This window comes from Dipodomys merriami, unplaced genomic scaffold (genome assembly GCF_024711535.1).
Source record: "Dipodomys merriami isolate MVZ:Mamm:240054 unplaced genomic scaffold, mDipMer1.0.p SCAF_44, whole genome shotgun sequence".
NCBI lineage: Eukaryota > Metazoa > Chordata > Mammalia > Rodentia > Heteromyidae > Dipodomys > Dipodomys merriami.
In genome coordinates, this window is record NW_027206002.1 from 4,392,136 (window position 1) to 4,416,156 (window position 24,021).

General features: G+C 41.4%; 1 protein-coding gene across 2 annotated transcripts in view; it reads left to right on the forward strand.

Moving 5' to 3' along the window:
• Positions 1 to 1,110: 1,110 nt before the first annotated feature.
• The window catches only part of Cnot6 (CCR4-NOT transcription complex subunit 6), a 36,432-nt gene continuing 13,521 nt past the window's right edge, over positions 1,111 to 24,021 (forward strand). The window contains exons 1-6 of one of the 2 annotated variants that reach the window (XM_069993853.1): positions 1,111 to 1,517; positions 11,032 to 11,145; positions 13,551 to 13,737; positions 16,867 to 16,952; positions 22,483 to 22,572; positions 22,671 to 22,739. In XM_069993853.1, the coding sequence (XP_069849954.1) occupies positions 11,034 to 11,145; positions 13,551 to 13,737; positions 16,867 to 16,952; positions 22,483 to 22,572; positions 22,671 to 22,739 (544 nt within the window). In that variant the 5' untranslated portion in view covers positions 1,111 to 1,517; positions 11,032 to 11,033. Of the gene's footprint in view, positions 1,518 to 11,031; positions 11,146 to 13,550; positions 13,738 to 16,866; positions 16,953 to 22,482; positions 22,588 to 22,670; positions 22,740 to 24,021 lie in introns of both variants that reach the window. The other variant, XM_069993852.1, reaches the window with a different exon arrangement.

The following is a 24,021-nucleotide window of genomic DNA, read 5'->3' on the forward strand; positions in this document are numbered from 1 at the left end:
GCATTTTATGTAGGAAGAAGGGCTTTATTAGAAGATGCACAGTTACCAGACATCCAACATCCAGCCACTAACTGAGGCACAGATCTAAGAGACTGGAAAGTGTACTTTGGAGTAGCTGGGATTAGCCCCATACCTGGCCCCTCACTCATTCCTGCAGGGTTGATTTTCCAGAGAAAAGCCAGTAGCAAGCAGTACATCCTAGTTTGCAATGTGGGTAGTGATGGTGGTGGTGGTGTGTGTGTGTGTGTGTGTGAGAAAGCTCTTCTTGTCCTTGCCATATCCTTTAGCGTACATGTCTAATGTGTTTAACGTTTGTGGCGTGCTGTGCCCCTAGACTAGGAGATTATTCAGGACAAGTGGGGTCTGATCTGTCTGTGTGCCAGAACTGCCAGTCAACAAATGTTTTCTGATGCAAACATCATGTGACACAGCCCCATCAACCACCAGTTTTCCCTCAACAGAGTACTTTGTTCTTCAAACACTATTATTCTTGTTCAGGCTAGAACCCCACCACCAAAAAAACCCCCCAAAACAACAAAAAAAAAAACTGTCCATTGATTAATTCTTTGGGCTGAATTATCATTTATGGATGGAACTGGGCCATTACTTTTTTTTTTTCATAATGAAGGCAGGAAAATCAACCGACGGTGTAAGATCGGATGTTCTATCTTTAGGAAGATCAAGACACTGGCTACGGTGAACTGTGAGAGCCTAATCTGTGTTCCCACGTGATTGCCAGGTCAAGGCCTCAGGAAGAGGAAAACTCGAGAAGAGGAAGATCGAGAGAAAAAAAAGGAGATCATAAGCGAGCACCCAGAGAAAAAGGCAGATCCAGATAAAGCAAAGAGGGCCCTTAGGAAGGGGCGAAAACAGAGGGGACAAGGAAACTTGAAAGAGAGCGGGAAGAGAAGAACTAGAGGAGGACTGAAGTGCGTCGGACTGGCTCACGGTCCTCAGTGCTGGGGGGAGGCTGGGGGCGGGGCCTGAGACAAGTGCCGTGCGAATAACGAATCCCCCCCCCTTACTTCCGACGCAGGATGGTCGCGCCCGACGGCGGCGGCCAATGGGCGATCCGGATGTTGGAGCGGCGGTGGCGGTCGGGGTTGCTCGCTGGCTGGGGGTAGGCGGCCGCCGCCATGATGCTTGTTTGCTTTCAATGAAAACGAGGGGGGCGCGGAGGAGGAGGCGTCGGCGTCGGTGGCGGCGGCGTCGACGGCGCGGAGGCGAAAGCGGTGGCGGCGACGGGCGCAGCGAGGAGGGCGAGGCCGGGGGCCGAGACAGCGGGAGGGCGTAGTGGCGGCCGGTCGGGGCGGCGGAGGCGGGCAGCTTGAAGCGGTGGCGCTCGGAGGGGGAACAAAGAGCGGCGGCTGAGGCGGCAAACGAGCGGCGGCGGCGGCGCTGCAGCAGCGGGCGGGACTGGTATGGTGGTTCCACAGGTCAGACCCCGCTGCGCTCACAGGGAGGAGGCGGCGGCGGCGGCGGCGGCGGAGGCGGAGGAAGGCGTCGCTCCTCGAGAGGTGAGCGAGCCCCGGCCCGAGGCCGCGCCCGCCCGGGGCGCGCTGCTGCCTCGCTCGGCCCGCGCTCGGACTCTTTCCCGGGCCCCCCCCCCCACCACCACTCCAGGCCCCCTCCCTCCGGTCCGCTCGGCCCCGGACCTGGGCACGCGCACGCGCACGCGCACGCGCGCGCGCGGGGCTCCGTCGTGGGCAACTTTATAGTTTTTGTGCATGGCGGCCACAAACTGCTCTGCTGAGACTGATGATCAGGTTGTTGGGAGTGGGGTGAGGGGGGGGGTGGAGCTTGTCACCCCGATTCCCCCCCCCTTTCCTCACCCTTCCCCAGGACCCCTCCCCCTCCCCTTTGGACGACAAGATCGCGATCCCGCCCCTCCCCGGGCCGCGCCACCCGTTCCCCCCCCCCCCCCCGCCCCAATCCCCCGTTGCTCCAAGTGCAGCCGTGTATGGGGGGGGTTGATTGACGGCGGGGGCGGGCACTCTGCCTCCTGGACACCCCCCCCCAACGCCCCCCCCCCACAATCTAGTCTGGGACTCAGGGGGCCCCTGACGGGTGGGCAACTTCTGAGAAAGTGGCTTTGCGCTCTGTGGAACTTTGCGCTCTACGAACGTTGTGACCGCCAGGCGGGAAAGCGACTGTTTTGTTTTGTTTTCTCCTTACTCCAAATTCATTTATTTATTTGACTGATTTTCTGCCTGAGCTGGCTTCGAACCTCCGATCCTCAGGTCACAGCGTCCTGAGTCGCTAGGATTACAGGCGGGAGCCACCAGCGGCCCTGGCCTTCAAAAGTATTTTAAATTTAACTTATCATTGAGGGGGTGGGGGGCAGGGAAGGGATCGGGATGAATTTTATGGTTAGAGAAGCACTTTTAGCCCCAGATGATTCGATGGTAGTGCCGAGGACTCGGAAATTGTACTTAATAATTGGAAGCAGTTTCTTTTCCTCCCTGCAATCGCGTTCTCATTTTGTTATTTTTATTTTTTAACTTCCAAGTCGTTGGGTTCCCCCTCCCTCCCCTTTGGCTTCCTTTGACTCGCCTCCTCTGCCTTCCTGAAAGATCCTGCCAACCCAACACCTGTAATCTTTCCTTTTCTTTAACTGTAAACAACAAATGGCAACATTGTGAATGGTCTCAGTGCCTGACCTTCTTGGATTTACTGTAAGCTGATGTTGAAATAATCTGCTTGAATTTGAGTTCCTATATTTAGCTGTTTTACAGGTGGACTGGATAGTGCTGAATAGTCTTACCTGCTTGTAGCTGAGATTTTTTTAACTTTGGAGAGGAAGAGTGTGAATACTGAATAAATGTAAAATGGTGTGTAGTTTGTATTCTTCACCATATACCAGAATTTACCACCATTCCAAAACAGTTTTAGATGCTTATAATAGCATTGATCAAAAGGTGCTGAAGACTTTAAAATTGTTTAGACAGTTGTCACAGTCTTCAGAACATGATTGCCTTTTGGAATAATTCATTGTAAAAATTGTGCATCTTTAGACAAATGTTTGCTTCCATCTTACTTGAAACAAAACATTTGAACAGCTGCACAGGAGACCTAGAAAGATGAAAGTGTCTTGCCCAAGATAATTTGAGGGGAAGGATCAGGTTTTGTCTGCTGGCAAGTGTACATGGAAGTGTGAAGTAATTGCTACAGATTTGTTTGAACAGGGTCCTCTTCCATTTAAGGTAGATCTATGAGGTCTTTCCTCAGTAGTTGAACAAAGATACCTACTGAAATGGACGAAAGTACGTAAGAAAAGACATACACTTTTCTGTGAAACTAAACATTCCCCCTGAAAGGCAGTCCTCCTGTAATTTCACATTGTGCCTTGATCAGTGCTGATATAGCCTGGAAGCTGCTTTTAATTGCCTAATTTATAGGCAGTTTCAGATTTATTAAATCTTGTTTGCAATTCAGGCTATTTCTTTTGAATATACAGAACTTGGCCTTGACTCCAAATAAAGACATTGTAGAGATTCACCAACCGTACTTGTAGTTTGTAAATATACATCTTGATTAATGTGTATATTTTTCATTATTTGGTAGTTGTACAAAGGGGTTACAATTCCAGAAAAGTCAGGTTATGAGCACAGTGCTTCTTGGCCAGTATCACCCCTTCCATCATTGTCTCCTCCCATTTCCCCCCATAACCTTGAGTTACATAATCTTTAAAACATTCACTTTTCATATCAAAGTACAGCAGAAGAGGATAATATGTGTAAAGTATATTGGAATAAGTGGCTAAGGCAGCATATACTTGTAATCTTTGGGATATGAGAGATGAGGGGTTAGTGCTACATTTGTAACCGGTTCCCAAGTACAAAGTCCACTGGTTGGAAAGCTTTGTTTAAAGTATTTCTTACTTTGAAAAAAGTCCACACAGGTCCAGCTAAGAATGTTTGTTTCAATGAAGCATAGACTTGGATTTATGGGTATACAATGCTGTATTCACTTGTTCTGGCTAGAACTTAATGTATTATCTAGGAAACTCCAGTTTAATCCTCAAATCCCTTAGTATCTGCAGAATCTTTTACTGATGTACTTTTTCCTTTAACTTTAGCTGCTACTCACTTTAGAGGTAACCGTCTTGAAATGAAATGTGATAGAATACTGTACGTAGTTCAGTATTGAATACATTAAGTTGTAATCACTGTACATTTAGCACATATGCATTAGCATACAATGGGACGCACCAGAGTTTGGTATTTGAAGGAGTTAAGAGGAACAGGAGGGGGCTCATTTAGGCTGCCTTAATTTTACCCTTCTTATCCCTTCTTCATCTCTGTATGAAGTATGACATTTTCATACGATTACCCTTCTGTTACTCCTTTGTCCCCTATACCCCTTTTAAAAGTGTCACAGTTTTATTGTTATCATTATAAATTACTTCAACCATATTTAGCTTCATTGACCCTTCATTCCCCCTCTGTACCTGCCCCTCTAGCAGAGCCTGTTTTATTAATTTGTCACTTTTTAGTGTATATTAGTTAGACATGAAATTTTTACAATGGTATGTATTATGTTCTAGCCTGATTGTTCCTCACTATTGCTCTCCCCATCTTCCCTGCCCCCTATTTAAAAGCTTTTGGCTGGGCTGGGAAGGTGGCTTAGTGGTAGAGTGCTTGCTTAGCATTCATGAAGCCCTGGGTTCAGTTCCTCAGAACCACATAAGAAAAGCTGGAAGTGGTGCTGTGGCTCAGGCAGTAGAGCACTAGCCTTGAGCACAGAGAGGCTCAGGGACAGAGTCCAGGCCCTGAGTTCAAGTCCCAGGATGGGCAAAAAAATAAAAATAAAAGTTTTCAGTGAGTTTTCTTAAGTCATATAGACACCGTATATTTTGATGCTATTCATTCTTCCTTATTTTCTCTCCCTTTTTCTCTTATACCATCAAGCAGTCTCACAGTTACAATCATATTTTCTCTATATTTATGTCTGCATATATACAAACAAGTTTCTTTTAGGTCTAGATCCCACACTGAGCAAAAACACAATACTTGGCCCTTGGGGCTTGGTTTACCTTGCTCAAATGGCTGACATTTGTATTTTCTTGGTAACTCAAGTTACCTTGTTAGTTCTAGCATATGATGGCCCTGGTGCCTGGACTCAGAACTCTTAAGATGACTCTACTCAGTTGCTGCCTACATGTAGTAAGAACATAGGCTTAATAAGCACTGCTTAATTTCAGTTGCTTTGGAAGAGCAGAGAAGGATTAAATTTAGGGGAGAGTATGGTGCCAGTTTGCAGAAAGTATCACTGAATCGTAGCTGCCAAACTAGGAAGGAGAGTCATTTTCCACAGAGGGAGCAGTGAGTTTGCTGAGGTGTCAAGTGTTGGGGTAAGGCCAATGGTGAGATGTTCCTGGAACAGCAAGAGTGACTTGAGAGGAACTTAAAAAGTTGTATCCTGCCCAGATTTAAAGGATCATGTTTGGTAAGCTTCAGGTTTATGCCTTTTTCCTAGAGCAAGGAGAGCCCCTCACCCCCCCCCCCCCCCCCCCCCCCCCGCAAAAGGAGGTTTTTTTGTTTTGTTTTTTTGTTAGTCCTGGGGCTTGAACTCAGGGCCTGGGTGTTGTCGCTGAGCCTCTCTGTGCTCAAGGCTAGGGCTCTACCACTTGAACCAGAGCACCATTTCTGGCTTTTTCTGTTCATGTGGTACTGAGGAATTGAACCCAAGGCTTCATGCATGCAAGGTAAGCACTCTTCCACTAAGCCACATTGCCAGCCCCTGATTTTTTTTTGATGGAGAAATAGTTATTACTGTGGAGAATTGAGTGGAGACCCTACATGTAAAAATCAGAAACTGGTTTTAATATAGATTTATGGTATGTGTAGTCCAGTTTGTAAGAGACTTGAGTTGCTCTATAATTCAGTCATTTGTAGACAAAATGTCAGTTTGTCTTGAAGGAATTAAAAAAAAAGATGAAAACAATGGAAGTCCTAAAATAGTACCCATGAAAGTTCATGTTTGAGAACTTAGGCTTAGGTAGCCTGTAGAACTTAGCTGGAAAAAAAATCACTCCTGTGTTCACCAGAAGGCAAATCTTCAAGTCAAGGTTCTAAATATGCACACCATCTTGAGTAGCATGAATTCTTGTGCCATCCCACACTCAGGAAGTGAATCATGCCTTTATTCAGTGTTTCCACACTGTATATGCTGGCTGCCCATTAGCACTGTCAGCTTGTTGTGGCATCAGTGCTGGTGTTTAACCCTTATTTTATCTAGTCCCTGGAACACAAGAACTGTGGTGCTGGCAAATTGGATATGTCAAAGAGACATCATGAAATGCTTCAGAGTGAAAAGGTGAAAGTTTCAAAGGAAAGAAAAAAAATCTTACGCCGAATTTGCTGAGATCTAGGGTACAAATGAATTTTTCACATGATGTGAAGAAGGAGAAAGAAATCTGTGCTATCACAAATTGGAAGTTACAGCCACTTCATATGTAGAAGCTCCAAACTTTAAAGAGCTCAGTAGTATTCAGTTTCTTGAATCTACTGGGGAGCTCTTGGAATATATTCCCCACAGTTAAGGGGAAGCTACCATATTAGCAGTTGAGGTTTAGGGGTAACATTTTGGGAATCATCAGTGGGTAATTAGAAATAAAATAGTTTATATTGATACTATTTTTTTGGGGGGGGTCCAGTCGTGGGGCCTGAACTCTGGGCTTGAGCTATGTCCCTCAGCTCTTCAGCTCAAGGCTAGCGCTCTACCACTTGAGCCACAGCGCCACTTATGGCTTTTTTCTTTTTGCTTATGTAGTGCTGAGGAATTGAACCCAGGGCCTCATGCATGCAAAGCAAGCGCTCTACCGCTGAGCCACCTTCCCAGCCCCTATTGATACTATTTTTGTATTTGGTACTTCGTTTTGAACTCATGGCTTTGCACTTGGTAAGTAAGTGCTCTATCATTTGAGCCTCAGCCAGCCCATTTACTTTGAGATTTTCAGATGGTGTTTTTGGTGGTGGTGATGGTGCTGGTGCTGGTGCTTGTGCTTGTGGGGCTTGAACTCAGGCCTGGGCCACTATCCCTGAGCTTTTGTGGTTTAGGCTAGTGCCCTACCACTTAGAGCCACTGCTCCACTTCTGGTTTTCTGGTGGTTAATTGGAGGTAAGAGTCTCATGGACTTTCCTGTCTGGGCTGGCTCAAACTATGATCCTCAGATCTTAGCTTCCTGTGTAGCTAGGATTATAGGTGTGAACTACTAGACCCAGCTCAGGTATGGTTTTGTGCTTTTTCTTGGGTTGGTCTCAGACTTTGATCCTCCTTTTCCCTCTGGAATAGATAGGATTACAGACATGAATAACCATGCTTGGCTTTTTTGGGGGGGGGGGGAGGTAGTCATGGGGCCTGAAGTCTAGGCCTGGGCACTGCCCCTCAGCTCGTCAGCTCAAGGCTAGTGCTCTACCACTTGAGCCACAGCGCCACTTGTGGCTTTTTCTGTTTATGTGGTGCTGAGGAATCGAACCCAGGGTCTCATACATGCAAGGCAAGCACTCTACCACTGAGCCACCTTCCCAGCACCTTGGCTTTGTTTTTTTTTTTTTTTTTGTCGGTCGTGGGGCTTGAACTCTGGGCCTGGGCGTTGTCCCTTAGCTCTTCAGCTCAAGGCGAGCGCTCTACCACTTGAGCTACAGCGCCACTTCCGGTTTTCTGGTGGTTTTATTGGAGATAGGAGTCTCACGGTCTCTCCTGCCCGGGCTGGCTTTGAACCGCGATCCTCAGATCTCAGCCTCCTGAGTAGCTAGGATTACAGGCGTGAGCCACCAGCGCCCGGCTTGGCTTTGTTTTTAAGATGGGGTTTCCTTGACTTGTTGCCCAGGCTACCCTAGCCATATACTTCTCTACCCTGAGCAGGAGTGATTTAAGTCATGCCAGCATACCTAGCCCAGTATAATGGTGTGTGTGTGTGTGTGTGTGTGTGTGTGTGTGTGTGTGTGTGTGTGTGTGTGTGTGTGTGTGTGTGTGTGTGTGTGTGTGTGTGTGTGTGTGTGTGTACACGTGGGGTGTGTGTGTACGTACGTGTACATGCATGGGCACATGTATGCTGATCTTGGGGCTTGAACTCAGGAACTGGGTACTGTTCCCAGCTCAAGGCTAGCAATCTTGAGCCACAGCTTCACTTCTGGCTTTTGGTGGTTAATTGGAGATAAGAGTCTCATGAACGTCGGGCGCCGGTGGCTCACGCCTGTAATCCTAGCTACTCAGGAGGCTGAGATCTGAGAATCGTGGTTCAAAGCCAGCCCGGGCAGGAAAGACCGTGAGACTCCTATCTCCAATAAACCACTAGAAAACCGGAAGTGGCGCTGTAGCTCAAGTGGTAGAGTGCTCGCCTTGAGCTGAAGAGCTGAGGGACAGCGCCCAGGCCCAGAGTTCAAGCCCCATGACCGACAAAAAAAAAAAAAAAAAAAAAGAGTCTCATGAACTTTCTGCCCAGGCTGGCTTCCAACTGTAATCTTCAAATCTCAGCCTCCGGAGTAGCTAGGATTACAGGCCTGAGCTACCAGTGCCTGGCATTATTCATATTCTTAAATCAACTTAGTGTTTTTAATTTCCTTGATTCATAAGCATTCTCTTACACAGAAAATACTGGTTCCCAACTATTAAGTGTTTATTTGCTTAATTTTACAATGTGAAATAAATCGATGTGATGCCAGTGCCTTACTTAACTTCCCAGCCATGTGATTTTCCATAGTATGAACTGGACAGAAACTTAATAATATGTTTTTATTTTTATTTATATCTAGGTTGCCTCCCCTTCTTATCTCAAACAGTACTGTTGTATTGTACTTAATTAGGACAAAGTATGTAGGTTGTATATTTCATAGTAATTGCTTGTCTGAAAGAGTCCTTTGATTTGCCTTACACTTGACCAAAGAGTACTCTTTCACACTTGTCTAAATAATATTTTGTAGCTGTAAGACTTACATAAAATATATGGTCAGTCTAAAGTTGGGAACAACTGCTCCAAAGCAGGGTTTATTGGGAATAGCAGGGGATTGTAGTCTGGGATATGTGTGCTGTGGTGGACCACCCAAGGAGATTGAGGCAAAGGGGAAGAAGTGTCCTCCAGGCTGATTTGAAACAAAATCCATTGCTTACTGGGCTTGTTGCAGGAATTGGCTCATGGTGGAGGCGGCTGTGTCCTTTGCAAGTGACTGACTGATACATTAGTTCTCCTTTGTCTTACCTTAATATACTATATTAGTCCCTTATATTACCTTATTCTAATGAGATGACTTCAGATGGTCGGTTCCCTAAATAGCAGGAAGGGTTGTTCACCTGATGATCAGAGGTTTGAAAATTTCAGCCCAGTTTAAAGACCAGTAAGAAAGAGAAGAGAGCTAAGCCGGGCACCAGTGTTATGCCTGTAATCCTAGCAAGAGCTAGAGACCAACCTGTATAAGAAAAGAGCTGGGGATATCCCAATGTAGTGATAGTGCTTGCCTAGCACATACAAACCGCTGGGTTCATCTCCACCACTACAAACAGCAACAGTAGTGTAACCCGTTGGGCAACAATAGTTGATGAACTAGACGCTGCTGTGAGGATTGCTTGCTTGGGGAGGGGAACTCTTCTCCCATATCCCTATGATATCTCTTTTTCTGGCTGTTTATTTGTATCCTTTGTAATACTCATGTATAATAAACTAGTGAACTTGTAAAATGTTTCTCTTGAAACATTGTAGTTGGACCAAAGGAGGGAGTAAAGGGAATCCCATTCATAACTGGACATTGGTCAGTAGTTTTAAGTGACAGCCTTCTATTTGTGATTGGTATCTGAATTTGGGTCTGTATTGTGGGACTAAGACCTTAAACTGAAGAATCTGTAACTCCAGGTAGGCGGTGCCAGAATTGGACTGAATTATTGGACAGTTGCTTGTTGTGTGGGAGAGAAACCTTCACATGCCAGGTTGTAGAAGTGTTAAGCGTAAGAGTAGAGAAGACAAAAGGATACGTTTGTTTTCTTTATGATGGGTCTGTTCTTTTGCTTAAAGAGGCAGGGAGAGGTCACCGTGCATGCTTTCTTGGGTAGATATCAGTTATCATTGCGGATTTTAGCTTTGGTGTTTACAATTTTGTAGTTTGAAATCTTTTTTATCGTGGGAGAACCCAGACATTTGTTGCTTTCCAGATTGTGGTTGAGTGTAAGTTTCATTCTTGGCACAAAAAGTAGACTAGAAGCTGTTACCTCCTTTCATTAAGTCTGATTTCAGTAACTCTGCTTCCCTTGTAACTAGAGGAGGTTAAAATATAGGGTACTTAGGGCTTCACTTAGGGAGCTCCTAATGTGAGTATAACTTTCTACCCTTGGTTGTTATGAGTATCTTCATTCTGGTCTGCTTCCTTTATTTTTCTTGTCTTTTTTTTTTTCATCAGATTCTGATGAAATCCTGTCTGCAATCCCCTCACTACACCATAGACAGACCACACATACTCTCTCTCTCTCTCCCCCTCCCCCTCTCCCCCCCTCCTTTTTCTCCCTCTCCCTCCCCCTCTCCCCCCTCCTTTTTCTCCCTCTCCCTCCCCCTCTCTTGCCCACACACACACAGAGACTCTTCTGGAGTTGAGAGTAGATTCCTGAATGTTCATCCCCTATTGCCTTTTCTCCACTAATGATATTCAATCTGACTACCCTTAATTTCAGTGCTTCAGGATAGTTTTTATTTAACTCAATTGTGTTTAGGTTTGTGTTTTTGTTTCACACCCCTGACTTTCCTAGGATGGTCATGAAAGCCTATATTTCTAATTTCTTTTATAAGTGCAAACATGTAGGTTTAATATATCATTTCCTAGCTTAACAGGGTACTGTTGGCCAAGTATAAGACAAACTGAACATCCCACGAATGATCACAGTTGAACTAAAATAAACTCGACTTTTTCCAAGGAACTCTTGAGTTTCTTATTTTGTGGGAAGTAGTATTTAGAAATTATAAATAGACACCTGCTTTAAAAAGATGTTACCTTTTATTTATTGCTTCTTCAGAATACTTACTGGGTTCTTTTCTTCATCTCACAGGCATGCCCAAAGAAAAATACGAGCCACCTGACCCTCGGAGGATGTACACAATTATGTCCTCCGAGGAAGCAGCAAATGGAAAGAAATCACATTGGGCAGAGCTTGAAATAAGTGGTAAGATATGCAAGCATGAATTTATGGTATGGGACTGAAAGCTATGGTAGGAAAATAAGTTTTCCTGTGGCAATACGTGAAAGAAATTGATCATATTTCACAAGTGTTAATTTTCCTTAAAGACAGGAAGACTTGGTGGAAAGAACATGGTTTTGAGTCAAAATTCAAAACCCATTCTTTGTTTTTTCTCTTAGTATCAGTGTCCATTTATAAAATGGGAAAAATAATGCCAGAGATGAAGTGAAAATTACCCATTCTTTGATTAAATAAAATTATGCTTCTGCATTTTCAAATATTAAGACTTCCAGTGGGGCAAGAAGTGACTTTTCTGTATGTTTGAGGATAGATTCTTTTTTCTTATTCGTTTCCTTTTTAGTCTGCACCTCTGAGGACATTAGTAATTCAGAAATTAAATCTTGAGAACTTTAAACAGATCTCAAATTCTCTTCTATCTTGAATACAGTTTAGATGTACCAAATAAATATATGAACTCTGCCAGGTGCCAGTGGCTCACGCCTGTAATCCTAGCTACTAAGGAGGCTGAGATCTGAGGATCATGGTTCAAAGTCAGCAGGCAGGAAAGTCCATGAGACTCTTACCTCCCCAATTAACCACCAGAAAACCGGAAGTGGCCCTGTGGCTCAAATGGTAGAGCACTCACCTTGAGCTGAAGAGCTCAGAAACAGTGCCCAAGCTCAGAGTTTAAGCCCACAACCGCCAACCCCCTCCCACCCCTCACCCCCCAAAAAATGAACTCCTAGACTTACTAGGAATATTCTTGCTCAGCAAGCAGCCCTGCTAGTAGGAATGCAATCTAAAATGTTCTAGAGTTGGTGAATAGTCATTTTTACTTCTCATGGCAACCAGTGCTGAAGAAATTTCTTGTCAGTGTTGGCTTATTATGCGTCCGCCTTCCTTCTTTCTGTTTGTCCTAATTCTTGACTTCTGAAAAGTACAAAACAAATACTGTCCTTTCACCTATCCCTAGGTAAACATAAATGCCCTTCTCTGCGGCCATGGTAGAGATTACTAGTCATAGGAGTGTCTCCTTTTCCCTCTTGATTTCTAGAGTGCTTGCACTTTTGTTTTTAAAGATAGAATCTCATGCTGACCTGGAGCCAGCCTCAAGATCTGAGTATCTCTTTACTCTGCCTGGCCTTGTTCTTCCATCCTCATCTCTGCCTTTGGAATAGCTGGGATGTCATTTTATCTTTTAGTATTTTACAAAGGGGTTTGATTTTGAGTGTTATAGGATGCAGTTAAGTTACTGGAAAACATTTTCATTCTTTTGAGGCTTGATCTTAACTTCCCTTAGACTAGAGCAGCCATAAGTCAAGGATTAATTTGTACTACTAAAAAGACCCAGTGCCTTATGAGTTAAAAGGTACTTATTTTATCTAAATTAGAAGTAAGTCTTAAAGTAGCTTTAGAGCCACTGGATGATAATCAGTTCTTAAAAGTTGCTTTTTCTATTACATGTGCTTGCTCATTTTTCTTTCAGATTAGATCCTGAACCATTAAGGCGATTACAGAAAAAGTTTACATTGTTGAAACTATTGACTTCTTAATCAAGAAATGACAAAGTACAAATTTATTATTGCATTCAAAGATACTGTCATGTTATTCTACCTGAATTCTGTCTCTTCTTTTACTTGATTATATAGTTATAATTTGATATCAAATATTTCTGGACAGTACAGATTTTGCTTACATGATTCTTTTTTTAATTATTGGTAGTTTTATTATTTGTAGTATGCAAAGGAGTTGCCATTCACCCAGTTTATTAATACAGTGCATCTTGCTCAGTATCAACCATTTCTTCATTCTCATGCAACCCCATTTCTTTCCTCAATTGTCTTAATTTTGTAGGATATGAATTGAATTTCATGACTGTATTCTTCCCACCCCCTTCCCCTCTTACACGATTCTTGGTCATGGATACTTGGGTACTGTAGTCTTAAAACTCACCTGAGAATACCTTGTTTCCCTTTTCATTTTTAGTCAGAATTTTTTTTTTCTTTTTAACATCAAAGTAAAGATAAAAACAGCCTCTGAGACACTGGAATTTTATTTTCTTTCACATGAATTTAAATCAGTCATGTTTAAATATTAGATGGATCATTAGTAGAAATTATTCATATTCTGTTTGTATGATAAATTGAGGTCATTTTAAAGGATACATTCTTTGTGCTTGTAAAAATACAGTCTTTGAAGTGTTGTTATGCTTTAAATTTTTGTTTCAATCTGCTAAGTAGAGTTGTTCTAGAACAGTTTCGATTCCTCTGTTAACCTTTCCTATACTTCTGGTTATGTTACTAATCATGACATCTAAATCTTAATTCACAGACCAAATTATCATGGAGACCACTATATAATCCTTTTTTTTTTTTTTTTTCTCGTTACAGGAAATGTAAGAAGCTTAAGCTCATCTTTGTGGTCACTGACTCACTTGACAGCTTTGCATCTGAGTGACAATTCCCTGTCCCGCATTCCTTCAGACATTGCCAAGCTTCACAATCTGGTGTATCTGGACCTGTCTTGTAATCAAATCCGTAGTTTACCGGCAGAACTCGGAAACATGGTATCACTCAGGTATGCAGATTCAGTTATTATATACGAATTATATGCCCTTAAAAGAAAAGAAAGTATATCATTAGCTTTATCAGGAAAGAAGACTCTTTTTGATGGTATTTGAAGGAAAGGAAACATAGCTATATATTTTATTGAAAGTTTTGTGTTGAATCTTGACTAATAATTAAATCCATTACATGAAAACTTGTGGACAAAGTTGGGGAAAACAACTATCAGGCACTAGTGTTATGCCTTATACTCATCTGTGACAGACAGTTGGAGTATCATACATTCTTTTCTTTTTGTTGTTGTTGTTGGTAGTCATGGGGCTTGAACTCAGAGCCTGGGTGCTATCTATGAGCTCTTTTTTTTTTTTCCTCTACCACTTTGAGCTGCAGCACCACTTCTGGTTTTCCTGGTGGTTAATTGGAAGTAAGAATCTTAGACTTTCGTGCCTGGGCTGGCTTTGAACTAGGATCCTCAGTGAGATCCTCAGATCTCAGTGTCTTGAGTACCTGGGATTACAGGGTGAGCCACCCATATCTGGCTCCATACATTCTTACCAGTGGGGCCAGGAAGCCCTTGTCAGTTGTCTATCCTAGAGCTGGTATGGGTAATTTTTTTAACATAAATAAAGGTAGAATTAGTTCTTAAATTTGGAGATCTGTAGTATGGTACAAGGAATTAGGCACACGGAGTTTGGATTAGAATCTTGATTTTTCTTGTCTATAAGTTCTGTGACATTAAGGAAGCCTCTTAGTTAGAAGTTAGGGATATCCGAGATGAAAAAAAACCTACTTGTACCCTGCCTGGAACATAAGGTATTTTAACAAGTATTACATTTTTATCATGGTAATTAGATCTGGTCAAGTTAAATATAAAGACAAATTCCAACTGTTAGATTAATCTAATTTAACACACACACACACACACACACACACACACACACACCCTCTATTTACACACACACACACACACACACACACACACACACACACACACACACACACACACACACACACACACACACACACACACACACACACACACACACACACACACACACACACACACACACACACACACACACACACACACCCCCTCTATTTGTAAAGACAATGTACAGAGGGGTTACAGTTACATGAGTAAGATAATGAGTACATTTCCTATTGAGCATTGTTACCCCCGGGCCTTTGTTTTTCCCCAACCATCCCAATCCCCCACCCCCTTACAACTTCCTAGCTGAAATTGTAAAGATCGCTTTTAACATAGTGTCTTGTACATCTCATTGTTACAATGGGTCAACCTGTATCCCTATTTAAGCATTTTGTTTTTTTCTTCCCCTCCCCAAATTAGAAAAATGTATATGCAAGTTGCAGGGCACCAGAATCAAATACAGTGAAAACAGGCGTTATACTATACCACTTTTTTATTGTGGTTCCCTGGCTTTTCTGCTGCCTTCTAGTAAAACAGGAATAAAAGGATCTTGTGGAAGTTCCTTTGCCTCTATTACTCCAAATCTAGCCGTTTGACATTTTTCTGGGCTTAATTCATGAATACGACCCTTTGTCAGTCCTAGGGCTTAAACTCAGGAACTGGGCTCTGTCCCTGAGCTCTTTCACTCAGGCTAGCTCTCTACCACTTTGAGCCACAGCATCATTTTGGTTTTTGAGTGGTTAATTGGAGGTATGTCTTATAGGGACTTTTCTGCTTGGGCTGGCTTTGAACCACGATCCTCACGTCTCAGCCTTCTGTATAGCTAGGATTATAGGTGTGAGCCATCCGTGCCTAGCTGAGTATGACCATTTTTTATGAAACAAATTGACTTACTGGGCTTTTTCTATATAATGTATTTGAAAATAAACAGGAATCACTTGCTCAGAAGTACTTTCTCTGTTCAGTTTATGGCATCAGGGACTTAAAGTTACTAAGAAGAAAGCAAGGTCCATTTAAATTTCAAGAAAACAGATTATAGAAATAGTTCTCTTAAAGGTTTGATAATGTTTGATAAATAACAATACAGGGTGCTGGTGGCTCAGGCCTATAATCCTAGCTATTCATTCAGGAAGCTGAGGTTTGAGGATCCACAGTTCAAAGCCAGATTGAACAGAAAAGTTATTAGTAGTTAACACAGCTGCTGTTATTTCTGAATGAAATATAAGTCTAGAAAAGTTTATTAAACTTCATTGGTCATTCTAGTTCTCTTCTAACAATTCATGTTAGGTTGTTTTATCATATCTTTTTTTTTTTGCTGTTGTTGTTGGTCGTGAGTCCTGAACTCTGGGCACTGTCCCTCAGCTCTTCAGCTCAAGGCTAGCGCTTTACTGCTTGAGCCACAGTGCACTTGTGGCTTTTTCTGCTTATGTGGTGCTGAGGAATTGAACCCAGGGCCTCCTGCGTGCAAGGCAAGCACTCTATTACCGAGCCACCTTCCCAGCCCAATTTTCTTAAACTTATATAGTAGACTACACATAGACTAGACCAGTGTTCCTTGCTGTGGTCTTGTACCAGTTTACAAAACTATTCTGCAGTGGGATAAATAATATGTGAAACAGTTTTGTTTTTGGTTTTTGTTTTGTCTGAGACTAGGACTGAAACTCACTATCTGATGCTTTATGCCCTTTGGCAGGTACCCTACCACTCAAGTTATACTTCCAACCCCAACAATTTTTAAAAGTAGTAGCTTGTGCCAGGCACTGGTGGCCTCACAGACCTATAGTCCTAGCTCCTCAGGGCTGAGATCTGAGGGTCACAGTTCAAAGCCAGTCTGGGCAGGGAACTTTGTGAGACTCTGAATCTCCAGTTAACCACCAGAAAAGCTGGAAGTAGAGCTCTGGCTCAAGTGGTAGATTGTTAGCCTTGAGCACAAAAGATGAAGGACAGCACCCAAACCCTGAGTTCAAGCCCCAGGTCTGGTAATAAAAATAAAAAATAGGAGCTTGTGTTTTGTTTATGTAATTTTTTCCCCTGTATTTTACAAAGATTGGTGCTTGGCAGTTCTTTTTTTTAATTATTAAATATAGATAAACACATGACTAGATATTGTAATATAAAAGTTTGCAGTTCTTAGGTACTTATTTTCCTAATATATGTTGATTTTAAGTGTTAAGGTTAATATGCCTCTGACTTCTGTAATTTTTCTTTCAACAGGGAGCTCCGTTTAAATGACAACCAGTTACGAGTTCTACCTTTTGAGCTGGGAAAACTGTTTCAGTTGCAAACACTAGGCCTGACAGGTATAACTTCTGTTTTTATGTTTCTTACAGTTTTATATGTCTTTGAATCTAAAGAGATAAGAGAATACTTTCATCAGGGAATTTTTTTTTTTGCTGGCTCACTTTTTTCCAGGCCTCATCAGTTTCTTAGATACATCCCAAAGTGTTTCTCATTTGATGGTTAAGATACAGACTATCTACTAGTGTTAGTTTTTCCTTTTCTTTTCTTTTTCTTTTTGTTCCTAGCCTAAGATTGCTTTTTTGGGGGGAGGGGGAGTTGGTTTGGGGCTGGGGCTGGGGTTGGGGCTTGAACACAGAGCCTGGACTGTCCCTGAGCTTCTTTTGCTGAAGGTTAGCACCACTTGAGTCATGGAGCCACTTCTGGCCTTTTCTGCTTGTGTGGTTGATGCTGAGAAATCGAACCCAGGGCTTTGTGCATGCTAGACAAGTACTCTACCACTAAGCCACATTCCTAGCCCCCACTTTTAAACTTTTTATTTTGGGATTTACCTGCACTTCTGACCAGTAGTACAAAATGATCTTTGTGCTCATTATACAATTTCGCTTAATGGGCATTATCACAAGCAGAAAATACAGTGGTACATTTTATCAAGTAAACCAGGCACAGGGAAAAATACAGTCTCACTGATACATTAATATAGACACATCATATTTATTGAAGAGTATAATGGTGGCTACCAGACACTATAGGTGGGGGTGCTGCATTTAAGTTGGAGGACTAGGTCTGGTGGCTACTGAACAGCATGGTAATAACAGTTACTAGTAGCATATTGAACAAAATTGCTAAAAGAATTGATTTTAAATATTCTTACCACAAGGAAATAGTATTTGTAGTGGGTCTGTTAAATAGCCTGATTGGATCATACCACAATGATACTAATGATACACCAACCTAGCTAGACAACACTTAAAGAATTAGAGTTAAAAACAAAAGCAGGGCTGGGAAGGTGGCTCAGTGGTAGAGCGCTTGCCTTGCATGCATGAGGCCCTGGGTTCGATTCCTCAACACCACATAAGCAAAAAGAAAAAAGCCGGAAGTGGCACTGTAGCTCAAGTGGTAGAGCGCTAGCCTTGAGCTGAAGAGCTGAGGGACAGCACCCAGGCTGAGTTTAGGCCCCATGACCAGACACCTTCCCCCCCCCCCCCAAAAAAAAGCAAAAAAGCACAAAGGAGCATGCAAGAAATCCAGCATCTATAAATCATGACCATACAAAAAGTGGTGCTAGCTAAAGGCATAAGAAAGTTCATAAAATGAAACATTATATTGTACCCCATATTTAGATATAATTGTCACATAACATTTCCATCATCAAAGGATCCCTCATGTTGCTTTGTTACAGTGTTGAGACTTTGTTTCTTCCTCAGCTCCCCCTTCTGACAGCTGCTGATTTATTCTCTTCATACATAATTTTGCAAATGGAATCCTATTGTGTGTTACCTTTTGAGGTGACTTAAAATTTAATGTAAATTTATTTTGAATTAGCATATATTAATATGAGATTTCATTGTGATAGTTTCATATAAGCATCCAGTGAACTTAGGAAAGTTCACCTTCCATTTCATTTCCGTTATTCCTCCCTCTCTTTTTCATTATACTGTTTGCATATTTGTGTATGCATGTATATGTAGGTATGTATATAATTTGATATTTTACCATGTTTAGAATTTTGAGCCCTATGTATATTCTAGATACCTTTTTCTGTTGAATAGCTGGTAAAGATTTTCTCTTATTTTGTGGGTGGGTTTTGCTTCTGGTAATGGTTTCTTTTGCTATCCAAAAGATTACCTCCCTATTGGTGAGATTAAGGTATTGAAGTCTCATTATTGTTAAGGGCTGTCTGTATTTTTGAGTGTAGTAGTGTTTATTTAATGAAGTTGGATGTAGTAATACTACACATGTACTTAGCAGTTCTTATTTCCTCTGGATAGATCCTTCCATTTATCAGTATAATGTGAACTTTTTTTGTCTCCTCAACTATTTTGGGTTTAAAGTCTATTTTGTCAGATACAAGTGCAGGTGCTCGTGCCTGTTTTAAGGGTCTATCCACTTAAAAAATATTTTCCCAGACTTTCAGCCTAAGATAGTATTTGTTTTTGTGAGATCCATTTTTTATATTCAACAGATGGTCCAGCCTTAGCCTTGGTTTTTACTCCAGTTTACCATTTTGTAGTTTGGATGGAGAATTGAGAAAATTAATTGATTGGTTAATATGAGAAGTATGTTATAATTCTTGCCATTTCCTTGTTACTTTAGTGTTTGATTTTTTTCTGCTCTTTGTTTACTTAAGTGAGAAGTATTTTGTCTTATATGTTTGGGTTTAGGTTAATATTCTTCTGTGTGCAGACTTAGCTTCCTTTGATTATCTTCTGCAGTGCTGGTCATAATTGCTTTAGCTTTTATCATGGAAGGTTTTTATTTCTCATTGAATTAATGAAAGAGAGTTGAGTAATCTAGGTTGGCAGTTATTTTCTTTCAGCACTTAAAATATATCATTTCAGGCTTTCGTTGCTCTAATGTTTCTGTTGAGAAATCTGCTGTTCTCATGGCCTTCCCTTTTTAGATTACTTGACCCTTCTTGAAGCTTTCATTGTTTTTCTTCTTGTCTGTACTTAATATTTTAACTATAATACGCCATGTAATGTTACTATTCTGGTCCTACTTGGAGTCCTAAAGACCTCCTGTACTTGAATGGGCATCTCTTTCTTAAGATGTGGGAAATTTTCTGCTGTTAAGTTTATTGAATATCTTCCCTATGCCTTTAGCTAGCACCACTTTTTGTATACTTGTGATTTATAGATTTGCCTTTTAAAGGAGTCATGGAGTTCTTGCATGTTCCTTTGTGCTTTTTTGTTTTTGTTTTTTAACTGATTAATTCTTTAAGTGTTGTCTAGCTAGGTTGGTGTGTGTATCAATAGGTCATTTATACTGATGATTAGTGTTTCATGGTGTAACAGTCTCATGTTTTGTTTAACCATTCACCTTTGGAATAAAATCTGGGTTGCTTCCAGTTTGTGGATATTACAAGTTAAGCTGCTAAACATCCTGTGTACAGAACATTGCATGAACATGAGTCATTGTTTTTCCAGAATAAGTGCCACTGCTTAGGGGCTTGCACTTAGTAGGCCGTTGTTCTACCACTGAGCCATGTCCCCTAACCTTTATTGATTTGATTAGTTTTTTAATAAGGCCTCATTTTTACCCACGTCCACCTGGATTGTCATCTTCCTACTTAAAAATAGCTGAGATGATAGGTTAAGTAAGATAGGAGCTCATAAACTTTGTTTGGGCTGGCCTTGACCTTCAGTCCTAGTGATCTCTGCCTCCTTAGTAGCTAAAATTACAAGTATGAGCCACCTTATCTAGTTCATTCTGCTTTTTGAGTCTTGCCTTTCATAAGAGAATGAAAAAAGCATCATTCTTAGTTATCTTTTTATTTTTCTTTGGTTAGTATAATTAAGACATTTAACATTTTACCCACCTATAGATTTTTTTTTTTTGGGTGAGGGTTGGGGGTCATGGGGCCTGAAATCTGGGCCTGGGCACTGTCGCTCAGCTCTTCGGTTCAAGGCTAGCACTACCACTTGAGCCACAGCGCCACTTCCGGTTTTCTGGGGGTTAATTGGTGATAAGAGTCTCACAGAGGGGCTGGGAAGGTGGCTCAGTGGTAGAGCGCTTGCCTTGCATGCCTAAGGCCCTGGGTTCGATTCCTCAGCACCACATAAAAAACAAAAAACAAGAGTCTCACAGACTTTCCTTTCGGGGCTGGCTTTGAACCATGATCCTCAGATCTCAGTCTCCTAAGTAGGTAGGATGATAGGCATGAGCCACCTGCACTTGGCTAGATTTTTATCTACTTTTTTTTTAAAGTGGAACTGGGGCGTCCAGAATAACATACGTCATTTGTATAGCATGAACATCAGTTTGACTGGTTGAACACTGCATTGTACTGTTATTCCTCATTTGTACCTAAAACATCTTCCTGGTTTTTGAGATTCTTGAAAATTCATGTAAGTTACTATATTTGCTTTTGTTTTTAGCACTCATAAAACAGTTGTTGAATTTACAAAAATGGCCCATTTTCCTCTTCCTTAGTTAACTAAATCAAATCTGCTATCTTGTTAGGTCTGTTAGTTTAAAAAAAAATCTAAGTGAGCTGGTTACAACTGGTTGTTCACTCCTGTAAGCCTAGCTACTCAGGAGATGATATCTGAAGACTGTGGTTAAAAGTCATTCCAGGGAGGGCTGGGAAGGTGGCTCAGTGGTAGAGTGCTTGCCTTGCATGCATGAGGCCCTGGGTTCAATTCCTCAATACCACATAAGCAGAAAAAGCCGGAAGTGGCGCTGTGGCTCCAGTGGTAGAACGCTAGCCTTGAGCTGAAGAGCTGAGGGACAGCGCCCAGGCCCAGAGTTCAGGCCCCATGACCGGCAAAAAAAAAAAAAGTCATTCCAGAGGGTTGGGGGTTTAAGCCCAGTGGAAGGGCGCCCACCTGGCGTGCGCAAGGCCCTGGGTTCGGTCCTCAGCCCTAGGAGGAAAAAAAAAAAGTCATTCCAGGCCGGAAAGTCTGTGAGATGCTTATCTGCAATTCATCACCAAAAGGCTTGAAGTGGAGCTGTGGTTCAAGTGGTAGAGAGCTAGTCTTAAGCAAAAAAGCTCAGGGACAGCACCCTGGCCCTGAGTTCAATTGCAGGTGCGCGCACACATGCACACATACACACACAATCTGGGTGCATAACTTAGAATTTTGTCATTGTAATGTTTTTCTGTTAGCTTTATGGAATTGTTGAATCTTGCTTCATACCTTTCATTGTATTGATTGCTGTCTTTCCCTCCTTTAATTCCTCTTCCTAACCTTCTGTTCTCAATCTAGTTTCATTCAAGTTTGATCTTTCTTTTTCTTTTTTTATTGTGAAAATACTGTACAGAGGAGTTACAATTACATGGGCAAAATAATGAGTACATTTCTTATCAAGCATTGTAGCCTCCTTCTTTGTTTCCCCTTCCCATCCCTTCCCATCCTCCCCCCGCCCCCCCCCAATCCTCCCTGCGCAGTCCTCCTCCCTCTCCCCCCCCTCAAATTTGATCTTTCTTAAGCATTTGTTACTGAAAGTTTTGGTGAGGCAAGGTTATATATAATGCACTATTAGAATGTATTTAGATTGACAAAATCCTTTAATAATTAGTGAGTACTTCTAGAGAACATGGTATTTTCTTTTTTATTAATACTGTCTTTAAGTAGTTGTACAACAGGTTTTAATACAGTATTTTCTTTATAAAGTGGGTTCTATCTTAACATGTCCATGTCTGTGTATCCAGTTCTTGATCTGAGTCACTCCTTCTGTCATCCTCTTCCTCCTGTGGTATAAATTTTAATTTTCTATATAAAAACTGAGAAACGAAAATTTTCTGTAGTTTGTACATTTTTAGTGAGTGTAATAGCCTTATAGATAATCTGATAACTTTGTTATATTTTTCAATGTTTAAGTGTTTTTGTACTGATCTTGGTTTATCTATTTAAAAAATATTTGTAGGAAATCCACTTACCCAGGATATATTGAACCTCTATCAGGAACCAGATGGAACAAGAAGGCTACTGAATTACTTGCTTGATAATTTGTCAGGTACTGCAAAAAGAAGTAAGTGTTTGTTTGTTTAAATCTTTTAATTAGGATGACATGAAAGAACATTGCTTAATTTTATGTTTTCTGTTTTCAACCAGTTTCAACAGAACAACCACCTCCAAGATCTTGGATTATGTTACAAGAACCAGACAGAACAAGGCCAACTGGTTGGTAGTCTTATATTTAACTCTTTATTTTTACCTTTTTATTTTAAGCCTAATAGTATTGTTGGCATATTTCATTCCGATTATTAGTAATGTTAAGGTAGAATGCTTGATTTTGTTAGGTAATAATACTAGAATTATCCTTTAAAGCCAGCCCAGGCAGATAAATCTATGCAACTCATCTCCAGTTAACCACCAAACAGATGGAATTGGTAGCGCACCATCTGAGCAAAAAAGCCAAAGGAAAACATGAGGCCATGAGTTCAAGCTCCAATACTGGCACCAAAGGGGAAAAAAAAAGAGGAGTTAATTCTTGCTTTCTTGATCTGTATACTCTCTGTTATATAAAGTCATGTGCTCTGTCATGTGCTAGTAGTGTTTCTTAAACTGGAGCAGTTTTCTTTTCCCCAGGATATTTAGCAATGTCTGGAGACACTTGATTGTGCTCCTGGCCTGAGTAGAGTTCAGGTACAGTGTTACTAATCCTCCAGGGCACAGCCTCACACTAACAGAGACTACTCACCTGAAATTCAGCTGTCATATACTAAGACATTTCTGTTTTGGAAATTTCCATGTCCTAATATGTTCCAAATCTATTTTCTATTAAAAAATTATAATATAGCTAGAGACAATTGCATTAATGATCTATATAATCTCCTTTTAATCTGAATTTTAGAAAAGACAGCATTAGAGTTCCTGTGTCACATGTAACAAGAATTGGTCTGTGACACTTCTTTCTTCTGCATGAATTAGCAATACAGTCATACCCCATTTCATTGACCTGGCCTGGCTGTGCTTTATGTAAATACTGTTAACTTTTTTGGTTTTTTTACAATGGAAGGTTTGTGGCACTTCTGTCAAGTCAGTCTGATTTCTATAGATAATTCTTTGAATTTTTCTAGCAATAGACTTTCATAATAGAGTACTTTAAAAAAGACAGTGCAGTTACACACTTAATAGACTATAGAATATAGATTATATTCACACAGACACATACACACACACTGAGAAGCCACAAAACTAGTTTATTATGATAGTATTGGGCTAAACTTTATTATCTTCCAAGTTACACCTATAGTGGCTCTGTAGAAGAAAGCTAACCATGTCTATTAAACTTGTCAAGTTTCCGTATCTTATATTAGTAACTGGTGGCATAATAGAAGACATACAGATTTCAGAAGTCTTGGATTTAGAGGTTGAAAGACTCAAGGTCTTATTCTGTTTGCTTCTAAACTTCATATGCATACTTGTGCAGCAGGCAACAAGTACATTATCTTCTAACTTG